The 11,695-nt window shown below is 55.7% G+C and overlaps 1 protein-coding gene across 6 annotated transcripts in view; it reads left to right on the top strand.

Moving 5' to 3' along the window:
* The first annotated feature begins 534 nt into the window (after window positions 1-534).
* SHANK3 (SH3 and multiple ankyrin repeat domains 3) overlaps window positions 535-11,695 on the top strand; it is a 50,749-nt gene continuing 39,588 nt past the window's right edge. For 5 of the 6 annotated variants that reach the window (XM_057556260.1, XM_057556259.1, XM_057556261.1 and 2 more), the window contains exons 1-9: window positions 535-807; window positions 1,115-1,318; window positions 2,158-2,229; window positions 4,320-4,428; window positions 4,504-4,655; window positions 4,749-4,916; window positions 5,019-5,135; window positions 5,519-5,596; window positions 6,544-6,610. In XM_057556260.1, coding sequence (XP_057412243.1) covers window positions 535-807; window positions 1,115-1,318; window positions 2,158-2,229; window positions 4,320-4,428; window positions 4,504-4,655; window positions 4,749-4,916; window positions 5,019-5,135; window positions 5,519-5,596; window positions 6,544-6,610 — 1,240 coding nt within the window. Of the gene's footprint in view, window positions 808-1,114; window positions 1,319-2,157; window positions 2,230-3,134; window positions 3,223-4,319; window positions 4,429-4,503; window positions 4,656-4,748; window positions 4,917-5,018; window positions 5,136-5,518; window positions 5,597-6,543; window positions 6,611-11,695 lie in introns of those variants that run through there. The other variant, XM_057556262.1, reaches the window with a different exon arrangement.

The following is an 11,695-nucleotide window of genomic DNA, read 5'->3' as shown; positions in this document are numbered from 1 at the left end:
AGGACTGGGGCAGTGTTGGTCCCTGTCATCTCCTCCGGGGCTTGAGTGGGGTGGGGAGGGGAGGTCGGTAGGGTGGTAGAGAAGCTGCCACCCCCGGAAATTAATTTTCCTGTTTTTCTCTCCCCTTCCTGCCCTGCCTCTGGTCCCTTTGCCCAAGGCAGCCCCCACGCCAGGTCCAAGACCCCCTCCTCGCCGCATCTTCCCCTGTGGGCCACAGATGCTCTTCCGCAGCCGAACGGCGGCGCGGCCCTTGCTGCTCAGCCACTCTCCCCACACTGAGGCCTAGGACTCCCCACACCCCCGGCGCAGCCCCTAGGCCCCCGCCTTGCTGCGCGGCCCTCGCCCTTCGCACCAACCCCACCCCTCACCCCGGGACCCCGCAAAGTCCCCCTCGCCCTCGGCTGGCTCTGAGCCCTCCCGGCCCCCGCCTCCGGCGCAGCCCCCTTGCCACCCCCGCTTCCCTCGCCGCTCAGGCCCCCTCCCCCCGCCGCCCCCGCCCCCGGGGAAGGCAGGCGCCGAGCGGAGCCGGGGCCGATGCAGCTGAGCCGCGCCGCCGCCGCCGCCGCCGCCCCTGCGGAGCCCTCGGCGCCGCTGTCCCCCGTGCCGGCCCCGGCCCCCCCCGGCCCCCTCCCGCGCAGCGCGGCCGACGGGGCTCCGGTGGGGGGGCAGGGGGGGCCGGGGCGCCGCGAGGAGCCCCGGGGCGCCCAGCTCCCGGCCGCGAGCGGCCACGGCCGGGGCGCGGGGATGGACGGCCCCGGGGCCAGCGCCGTGATCGTGCGCGTCGGCATCCCGGACCTTCAGCAGACGGTGAGCCTCGCCGCCCGGATCCCGGCGGCACCCCCGCCCTCCTCTCCCAGCCCCCCACCCGCGCGCTCGGAGCCCGGCGCGGGAGACCCCAGGCCCGCGGCTACTCACCCCTCCCCCGCCACCTCCGCCGGGACCCTCCCCACCTCCAGGGCGGGGGCGGGGCCCGGGGAAGCACCGCCCCTGGGGCGAGGCCTAGCCGGCGGGGCGCGGAGGCTCGGGGTCCGCGGCCTGGGCGCGCGGGGCCCGGGGACTCAGTACTCAGCGCCGCGCGGGGCCGATCCGCGCTCACGCTCCCGCTCCGCCGCAGAAGTGCCTGCGCCTGGACCCGGCCGCGCCGGTGTGGGCAGCCAAGCAGCGCGTGCTCTGCGCCCTCAACCACAGCCTCCAGGACGCGCTCAACTACGGGCTCTTTCAGCCGCCCTCCCGGGGCCGCGCGGGCAAGTTCCTGGACGAGGAGCGGCTCCTGCAGGAATACCCGCCCAACCTGGACACGCCCCTGCCCTACCTGGAGGTGAGCGGCGGCCGGGGGCGCGGCAGGGGGCGGGCTGAGAGCTCCGAGCTCCGAGCTCCGGGACGGGAGCGGCGGAGGGCGCGGCAGCGAGGGGCACGGACGCGGGGAGTTAGTGTGGAAGCGGTGGGCGGGGGGGTTGAGTTGTGTGTCTGGCGCGTGAGGTGTGAGCCGCGTGCCGTGCGTGCGGTCAGCGGCACGTGCGATGGGGTGTGAGCAGGCGTGAGTGCCCGGAGCGCTGTGTGGAGTAAGCCAGCCGTGGTCTGTGTGCACGTCGGTGTCAGCGTCTCCCCCTCCCCGCCCGTGAAGTTGTCCGAAGGGCGACCTAAGCTTCCTCGTTTGCGCACCCGTCCACGGTGTAAAGGCTGTTGAGCGCCCTGTGAGCAAGGGGACCCAGACCCACGGTTTGGAGGTGGGGGTGGCAAGTGCAATGAGCACTGAAGCAAGAATTACGGTGGCTGAGCTCAGAGCCGGCTTGGCCTCCGTGGTGGCCCAGGCAAGTAGGGACAATTCTTCCCAGAGACGGGATGTCTCGGAAGGTCAGCCTGGAAACTGGTCTTGGAAGAGGCCTGAGGTTTCCGGGGAATCCCGGGGATGGGAATGAGACAGAAAGGGCACTGCAGGCGGGCAGCTGGGCCTACATCGCGCCTGACCTCTGTGTTGGTGGCGTCCATGGTAGTGTGCATGGCTTTGTGTGGCTGGCAGGCAGGGGTTTTGTGACGGGGGCGGCGAGCAGTGTGGGGCCCTAGCCTCACGGAAGCGGGCAGGACTCGGTTCTGTGCATACTTTCACTCACTCAGCCCAGGTGGATGCCTTTTTCTGCCTTGTCTTTACCTGAGCAGTTTCGATACAAGCGGCGAGTTTATGCCCAGAACCTCATTGATGATAAGCAGTTTGCAAAGCTTCACACAAAGGTAAGGAGGCAGCCACGGGGAGTGGACTCCAAGGTCACCTTCTACACCCCCTCCGGCCGCCCCCCCCCATGACCAGTGTTCACCCACCCCAGCCTTAACTGGGTTTTGTGGCGTCAAAAATGTTGTTTAAAAATTCCCTTCTTGAGGCCCTCCCCCTGTTCCCAGGACCCCCCCACCCGATCTTGGTTGGGGCTGACCAGTCAGTCCTGCCAGCCTTGGCTCAGTCTGCTTTCTCTTGTCGTCAGGGGCCCAGAGTGGGTGTTGGGGACGGCTAGAGGACTGGGTGCAGACTCCGGGCACCATGGCTTTGGGGTGGTCGGTCTGGTGATGGGTTCTAGTCAGATCAGACTCTGGCTGACCCCTCTGGTGGGCCCCTGGCTAAGGGGTGGAGTGCGATAGGGCACGGTGTCTTTGTGGGGGAGACGTGAGCAGGCACCAGATGTGGTTGTTGCGGGGAGCTGGGTAGCGGTGGGGAGAACAGGGAGCCCAGCACTTAGTGGTCATCCAGTGCTGGGCACTTTAGGCATCTCATTAATTTTTTCTGTGAGGGACTATTATTATCCCATTTCACAGATGAAGATACTGAGTCCCAGGGAAGTTAAGTGACTTACAGCTCTGCATCCAGTGATGCTGGGGCTGAACCCAGATCTGTCTGACTCTGGGGCCCTCTCCCTAGGCATACTTGTGGAGTCTTTACTCCTTGGTACTGTTGCTAGGAGGGTCTGACCCCAAGTGCTCTTTGGGGGGCACCTCCCTGTCTTCTCTGAATGTAGGAGGGGCAGGGTGGGTGCCGCGGCCCTTCCCACAGGCAGACTCCCTGAGCTCCCACCCCAGGCTCCCCTGGGCCAATGGACATTTGCTTGCTGGACACTTCATTGACAGTCTCTGGAGCCTAAGAGAGGGATCTGAACATTCACCCCTGTGGCCCAGTGACCGCGCTGTGATCCTGGAGCCTCCGTGCCAGACTTCTCTGCTACCCCGGGGCATGTGGTGGTCAGTAGCCATGACTCTGTGGCTGGGCAGAGATTCCCTCACTGGCCCCGGTGTGACCTATCACCCTGGGTTCCTCCTGTAGTTGCCCCTTCTCCAGAACTGTCCCCAGTGACCCACAGGACACCAGTGACTCCTGACCTTCAGTGAGTCCCACTCGTTTTTAGGATGAGTTTCAACTCCTTGCCACAGTCCCGTGTTTCTGCCTGCCTGGGCTCCAGCTGGCCCCCACCATCACACCACCCCCCTCCCTCCCTGCTGGCTGCAGCTGAGGTCTTTCCTCTCAGCCACGGGCATCATTCCTCCTGTCTCATCGCCTGACCCCCCGGAGGATGCTGCCTCCTATGGAGCTGTCCCTGTGGCACCCTGTCTTACTTCTGATGCACTTTGTTTCTAGAGGGCCTGGGGCCTGTGGCCAGGGCACCTTGCCTTGTGCACGTGGCATTGTAGCACCAGCAGGAGCTCAGTGAGGCTTTGCTGAGTAAATTAGTGCACGACTGGGGGTATGAATGAAAGGCAGTCAAGGTCACGTGACAGGAGGTGACACCTGGTGATGGGGGAGGGCCCCGGAGTTGGGAGTCTGCCATGGGGTGAGCTTGTGAAGAGAACGGGCTGGATAAGGAACAGGCTACCTTGGGAGTGATGGGGATATGGGCTGCCCTGGGCTGGCTCCTGCCCATGTGGCCGCGGGCTCTTCCAGGCTGGACAGGTTGGGGCCCCCGGGCCAGGGAGAGAAGCCAGGGCAGGGGCTGAGCTTGGGGTAGGGAACTCACTCAGGCGGCGTGAGTGAGGGCAGCCTGGCCTTGTCGAGGGGCTGGCTGGGCTCGGGCTGACAGCTGTGTTGGGCTTGGGATGCAGGGAAGGACTTGGAGCAGCACGTGGGTCCAGCTGAGCTGGGATCGGGGCCACAGCGGGAGTGCAGGGCTTAGGGTGACGCGAGAGGAGTGACAAGGTCATGATGTAGGCTGATAGGTCAGACTGAGGGCGGGGTGGGGTGGTAGATGCCCCACAGGTAACCTGAGGCTCCCTGGTGGAAGGTGGGTGATGGTCAGGTGATGGTGGCCGTGCTGTGGGCTGATCAGGATGGCTGGGTGTTCCAGGCGAACCTGAAGAAGTTTATGGAATACGTCCAGCTGCACAACACGGAAAAGGTGGCACGCCTGCTGGACAAGGGGCTGGACCCCAATTTCCACGATCCTGACTCAGGAGGTGAGAAGCAGAGCAGGAAGGGGCATGGCCTTGGAATGGCCAGGACTATAGCCTTCTTCTATCCCTTGAACCCAGAGTGTCCTCTGAGCCTTGCGGCCCAGCTAGACGATGCCACGGACCTGCTGAAGGTGCTGAGGAACGGCGGCGCTCACCTGGACTTCCGCACCCGCGACGGGCTCACCGCTGTGCACTGTGCCGCGCGCCAGCGGAATGCGGCGGCCTTGACGGTCAGTGCGGGCACAGGCCTGGCCTGGAGGGGCACGCGGCCCGGTAGCGGGAGGAGGCTGGCCTGGCGTGAACACTGAGGTTCTTGCTCTCAGACCCTGCTGGACCTGGGCGCTTCCCCCGACTACAAGGACAGCCGCGGCCTGACGCCCTTGTACCACAGCGCCCTGGGCGGGGGGGACGCGCTCTGCTGTGAGCTGCTCCTGCACGACCACGCTCAGCTGGGGACCAGCGACGAGAACGGCTGGCAGGAGGTCCACCAGGTGGGCGGGGAGCGTGAAGGCGGGGGTGTCCCCGGCTCCGCCTCTGGGGTTTGGGGCGTGGGCTCCGTCCAGGGGCCCAGCAGCACCTCTTCCCTCCCCAAGGCCTGCCGCTTTGGGCACGTGCAGCACCTGGAGCACCTGCTGTTCTACGGAGCCAACATGGGGGCCCAGAACGCCTCGGGGAACACAGCCCTGCACATCTGCGCCCTCTACAACCAGGTGTGCCTGCGCCTGTGCACACGTGTGTGTACACACAGGTGATGCTGTACAGTGACTACCTGTGTGTGCACGTCTGACCCGGTGTGTCGCGCCACAAGTGCGTCTTCTGCCTCCTGCAGTGAGCTGTGGCCTTGCAGGCCTACGTGTGTGTATCAGTTCCCTGCACACACGTGTCACACGTGTGTGTTCTGCACAACCAGGTGTGAATTGTGTGCATCTGGGCCCTCTGGGCCAGGTGGGACCTGCACGTGTACACCTGACCTGCTTGTCCCTGTGCTACAAATGTGTGCGCTGAACATGTAGGCGTGGGTGTGTGTGCCCTGCACTCCTGTGTGCGCATGTGCTGTCGCCCAGTTGCAACCCCTACTCCGACCCTCCCACAGGAGAGCTGTGCCCGCGTCCTGCTTTTCCGTGGAGCCAATAAGGATGTCCGCAATTATAACAGCCAGACAGCCTTCCAGGTACACCAGTGCCTACAGGAGCACGAGGCTGCCCCAGGGCGTGTTTGTCTGTCTGTATGTGGCTTGGTCTCTCTAGACCTTGCTTTTTTGCCCTGTAGAGTAATAAGGGAGCTCTGACCCCAGGATCGCCCCAGGGTGGGGCGGAGGAAGGGGGTGAGCCAGTGCAGTGCCCAGCTCGTGGTGGGGGTGTTCTTTGAGGGTGGTTCCCTTGGTCCCCCTTCCAGGGAGAAGAGAAGAGGGTTAGAGGGCTCTGGGGCCAAGGGAGAACAGGTGTGGGCCTGACCTACCAGAGACAGGTGGGGTGCAGAGGCCAAACCAGGGGCGAGAGGGGTGGTCCCAGATCCCGACTGAACTCAGATCATGTTTCTGGGCCTTTTCTCTGGCCAGGTTTGGTTCTTAGCACGAGGATGACCAGATGGATGGGTCTCTGTGTGGCCTGGAGTTGGTGGGGGGAGTCAGGGACCACGTCATGGGGACTTTGGACACGGAGGGAGCTGGGACTCCACTCTCAGTGGGAGCAGGGGCCTTCATAGGAGACGTGGGAAGAACAGGTCTGGCCACTGATCGTCCAGTCAAGGGGGCAGAGGCAGCAGTGGAGGGCTTTCTGGATGATGAGATGCAGGGGTGAGGGCACGGAGGAGAGAGGGTGACAGGAGTAAGGTAGTGGTGGGCCATGGCTGAGACAGAAAAGATGGTGTGTGGAGGGGCCATTAAGGGAACAGGCAGAGTGGCCAGCGTGTCCCAGCTTTAGCTCCGAGAGTCTCGTGTCCCAGGAGACCCCTCAGTCCCGTGCAGACTGGGATGGTGAGTTTAGGCAGGGGACAGGGTCCGAACCTGGGGCCCCCAACTGAGGAAGACCCCACACAGGAGTCGAGAAGGAGCCACCAGGGCCGAGGGGAGGCGAGTTTGGTGCTGCTGAGCCTTCCTCCTGCCCCTCCCCCCCTCAGGTGGCCATCATAGCAGGGAACTTTGAGCTTGCGGAGGTCATCAAGACTCACAAAGATTCGGATGTTGGTGAGTTCTGCCCACCCAGGTCCCTGCTGAATGTGGGTTTGTGGGGGTCGTCGGGGCCCAGCAGTGCAAGGGTCAGTGGGGATGTTACAAGGAAGCCCCCATACCCTGAGCCTTTTCCTCCAGTTCTCCCAGTACAACTGGGGTGGTCCATTAGTGGCCCTTGCAGGTATGGGGAACGTGCTGAGGGAAGGGCCTGTGTAGGGTGGACAAAGGGCCAGGGTCAAGGTCATGGTTAGGTGAGGGCTGTGGATTGGGGTTAGAGTCAGGTCAGGGTCAAGGGTATGGTTATAATGGCTAGGGCTGTGGGTTGGCGCCAGTGCTGGGTTTAGAGATCAAGTTAGGTTGAAAGCAGGGTTGAAGTTAGGGTCAAGGTTTGTTTTCCTGTTAGGTCGTGTGAAGGGCCAGCAGGGGACATGTGGCAGTGGACCCTCAGTGTTTCACTTCATCCTGGCACATAAAGCGGTTCACGTGGCCCATAGCAAGCCTCGACCGTTGTATGCACGCGTAAAGAAATCAGAACACGGTGGGGATGTACATGGGAAAGGGTGGCAGCGGTCTCGGGGCAAAAGGGGCTCAGCCTTCGGCAGCCAGTGCTTCAGGGGGAGCCCCGGACGTGTCCCAGAGGGAGAACCGGGGGTGCCCTGTAGTCTGAACCTCAGGGCAGGCGGGCTCACGTCGGGCCTGGGTCGGGGGGCACCCACTCCCATGTCAGTCCTCCAAATCCTGCCGCCCCTCCCTGTGTGGGGTGGCTGGGGGGTGGGCCTCTCTTCCTGGAAAGCATATTTTCTGGCCAGAGGCTGCCCCCTCCAGCCAGCTAGCCATAGAGGGACTTCCTGCTCAGCTCCCTCTGTCCTTGGTGGACAAGGCTTTTCTGCCCACGGCTCTCTTTGGAACACAGACTCCCAGGCTCCCCTTTCTGCTGGGACTGCGATATCCCAATTTTTATAAAATTTAAAGTGACAGTGGACAGCAGAGGGCTAGAGCTGGTCTCAGGTTTTGAGTCCTTGTTGGTTCTAATGTGAGGTTGTGGTCAGGGAGGGGTTAAGACTAAGGCCAAGTTCATGTTTAAGAAGTCTTCCTATATAGAGTCTCTCCTGAACAGTCCTCCCCACAGTGAGGCTTGGTTAGGAGCCCCTTGTTCCCCAAGCAGGGTCAGCGGACTGTGAGAGTGGGTAGGCTGCAGAATCAGTAGGTGTGAGTCGAGCTCATAACTGAGCTAATGAAGTGGTGTAGGCTTGGGGCCCAGGTTCTGCTTGAGAGAGAACTGGGATGAAGTTTGAGGTGTGAATTAAGGGTGAGAGAGCAAGGGCTCCAGTTAGGGTCTGGTTGGGGCTGCTGAGTGTTTGGAGGTGGTTGTTAGCCTGGGAGAAGCCTGGTTTGCGGATGTGGGTTCCCTCTTCTGCTTGTGAGGTCACCTTGGGAAAGCTGCTTGGGACCTCTGTGCCTCAGTTCCTTTCAGTAAAATATGGTTATTTGCAACGCCTTCCCCCTCTGACCTCATGTGGGATTCGATACCGTGGGTCTGGACTCTGGCAGCTGGCCTTGAGGGTGGGGGCCAGGCCACGGTGCAGGCTGAGAGTCAGGCAGGCCTCAGCTGCCCCTCTTCTTTGGACAGACATGCTAGGGCTCCTGGGGTCACCATTATCTCAGCTTCCTGTCTGCCTGATCCAGAGTGAGCTCACCCGGCTGGGGTTAGGCATTTGTCGCTGAGCTGGGAGGTCCATATCAGTTAGTCCCATTGTGGGCATCAGCTCTGCTGGCCATGTACCCTTACCTGCTCAGGTGTCACACATACACTCAGAAGACACAGCCAGATGTTCATGAGTATTTATGATAAACCCTGTTATTTTAATTCACTCTTTTAACAACCCCCCAATGAGTGATTGTTGTTAGTCCATTTTTACAGAGGAGGAAAGTGAGGCACAGAAGAGTTAATGGCAAAGCCTGTCTTCAGTCCTGAGCAATCCAGGGATCCATCCTTGTTACCCCACTCCCTCTGCACACCCTCCCTCCATGAGTCAGTTGTCATGTCCCACCCCAGCTTGGGGACCCGGGTGGGACCTGCACACAGAGGAGGAGCAGCAGGGAGGCTTTGCCCAGTCATCCTTCCTTTTCCTCAGGCACGAAGCCCACCTGGAGGGATCTGGTAGGCTGAGACCTGTCACCCTTCCGGGGACAGGTCACCTGGAAGCCTCTTGGCAGCCTCACCTTCCCCCTCTAGACTGACCAGCTGGAAGCAGGGGTCCTACCTGGGACCAGCCACCTCTGCTTCCTCACCTGTTGCCTTGGGCTACCTCTGGGTCCAGAGGCTCTCCCGCCCTCTCCTGTGTGTACACTTTCAAGTACACGGCTCACTGACTTGCTATCCCAGAGTGCTTTTGAAGAGTGCCCTAGGGAAGTGCTTCTCACTTTGCAATGTACATTTGAGTCACCCAGGGATCTAGTTAAATGTAGATTCTGACTCAGAGGGTCTGGGTGGAGCCTGAGATTCTGCATTTCTAAAAGCTGTAGGTGAGGTCCAAGGCCCACACTTTGCATAACAGGAGTCTAGAATAGGGCTTGGCAAACAATGCCCCCAGGCCAAATCCAGCCCACCGTCTGTTGTTGTTGTTTTTTAATCGAGGCTTTAAAATTGAGGATTTAAATTCAGTTAAAATCAGATTCACGTAACATAAAATTAACTATTTTAAATTGAATAATTCAGTGGTATTTAGTACATTGACAACCAACTCTATTGAATTCCAAAACATTTTCATCCTCCCAAATGGGAACAACATATATATTAAGCAACTATTCCACATTCCCCTCTCCCTCAACCCCTGTCAACTATTAACATACTTTCTGTCTGTATAGATTTACCTATTCTGGATATTTCATTTAAGTGGAATGACCCTTAGTATTTGGCTTCCTTGTTTTCAAGCTTTATCCATGTTGTAGGATGTATCACTACTTCATTCCTTTTTATGGCTGAATAATATTCCATTGTTTGTATATGTGACATTTTGTTTATCCATTCATCCTTTGATGGACACTTGGGTTGTTTCCACCCTTTGGCTATTGTGAATATTGCCGCTATGAAGATGTGTGAAATGTATTTGCTTGAATACCTGTTTTAAATTATTTTGGGTGTACACTTAGGAGTGGAATTGCTGGGTCATATGATAATTCTATATTTAATTTTTTGAGGAACTACCAAATTGTTTTTCACCATTTTACATTCCCACCAGCAATGTATGAGGGTTCCAAATTCTTCAAATCCTCACCAACACTTGTTATTATCTTTAAAAGAATTTTTTTTATTAAAAAATTTTTTATTATAGCCATTCTAGTCCAAGTGAAGTGGTATCTCATTGTGGTTTTGATTTGCATTTCCCTAATGGGTATTGATGCATCTTTTCATGTGCTTATTGGCTGTTTGTACATCTTTTTTGGAGAAATGTCAGGTTCTTTGCTTATTTTTATTTATTTATTTTATTTATTTAAAAACATATTTATTTATTTATTTTGGCTTTGCCGGGTCTTAGTTGCGGCACGCGGGATCTTTTAGGTGCGGCATGCGGGCTTCTTAGTTGCGGCATGCGTGTGGGACCTAGTTCCCTCACCAGGGATAGAACCTGGGCCCCCTGCATTGGGAGCGCGGAGTCTTACCCACTGAACCACCAGGGAAGTCCCTTTGCTCATTTTTAAATTGCTCATAGAATAAGTTAGGAAGTGTTCCTACCTCTTCCATTTTTTTGGAAGAATTTGAGAAGGATTTTGCTAATTCTTCTTTAAATGTTTGGTGGAATTCATTAGCGATGCCATTTCATGCTGGATTTTTCTTTGTTGGGAGATTTGTGATTACTGATCCAATCTCCTTGCTTTTTATGGGTCTGTTTAGATTTTCTATTTCTTCTTGAGTCAGTTTTGGTAATTTATGTTTTTCTAGAATTTGTCCATCTAGTTTATCTAATTTGTTGACATACAGTTATTCATTGTATTCTCTTATATTTCTTTTTACTTGTATAAGGTTGGTAGTAATACCCCAATTTTCATTTCTGATTTCAGTTATTTGTGTCCCCCTTCTCTTTTTTTTCTTAGTCAGTCTAGCTAAAGGTTTGTCAATTTTGTTGATATTTTCAAAGAAACAACTTTTGGTGTCATTGATTCTCTCCGTATTTCTATTCTCTATTTTGTTTATCTCGTGTAAGCTTTATTATTTCCTTCCTCTGCTAGCTTTGGGTTTGGTTTGCTTCTCTTTTTCTAGTTCCTTAAATAGGTTATTGATTTGAGAACTTTATCCCTTTTTAATGTAGGTGCTTACAGCTATAAATTTCCCTTTTAGTACTGCTTTTACTACATCCCATAAGTTTTGGTATGTTGTATTTTTGTTTTTATTTTCTCAAAGTGTTTTCAATTTTCCTTATGATTTCTATTTTGACACATTGATTGTTTAAGAGTGTTGTTTAATTTTTCACATATTTGGGAATTTTCCAGTTTTTTTTCCTGTTCTTAATTTCTAGCTTCATTCCATTGTCATTGCAGAAGATACTTTGTATGATTTCAGTCTTTTTAAATTTATTGATGCTTTTTTGGTGACCTCATTAATGATCTATCCTGGAGAATGTTCCATGTGCACTTGAGAATAATGTGTATTCTGCTCTTGTTCTGTGGAGTGTCCTATATATATATATCTGTTAGGTCTAATTGGTTCAAGTCTTCTATGTTCTTATTGATCTTCTCTCTAGATGTTCTATCCATTATTGAAGGTGGGGTGTTAAAGTCTTAAATATATTGTAGAACTGTCTATTTCTCCAAATATATCAATGTTTGCTTCATATATTTTGATGCTTTGTTGTTTGGTGCATATGTATTAATAATTGTTAATCTATTTGACGAATCGACACTTTTATCAATATATAATGTCCTCTGTCTCTTGTAACACTTTTTAAGTCTATTTTGTCTGATATTAATGTAGCTACTTAGCTCTCTTTTGGTTACTATTTACATGAAATATCTTCCTTTATCCTTTTATTTTAAGCCTACTTGTGTCTTTGGATCTAAAGTGATTCTTTTGTAAATAGCACATAGTTGGATCATGTTTTT

Source organism: Balaenoptera acutorostrata, chromosome 11, assembly GCF_949987535.1.
Source record: "Balaenoptera acutorostrata chromosome 11, mBalAcu1.1, whole genome shotgun sequence".
Taxonomy (NCBI): domain Eukaryota; kingdom Metazoa; phylum Chordata; class Mammalia; order Artiodactyla; family Balaenopteridae; genus Balaenoptera; species Balaenoptera acutorostrata.
Note: the sequence above shows the minus strand (reverse complement) of the source record. Positions and strands in the feature narration are given on the sequence as shown.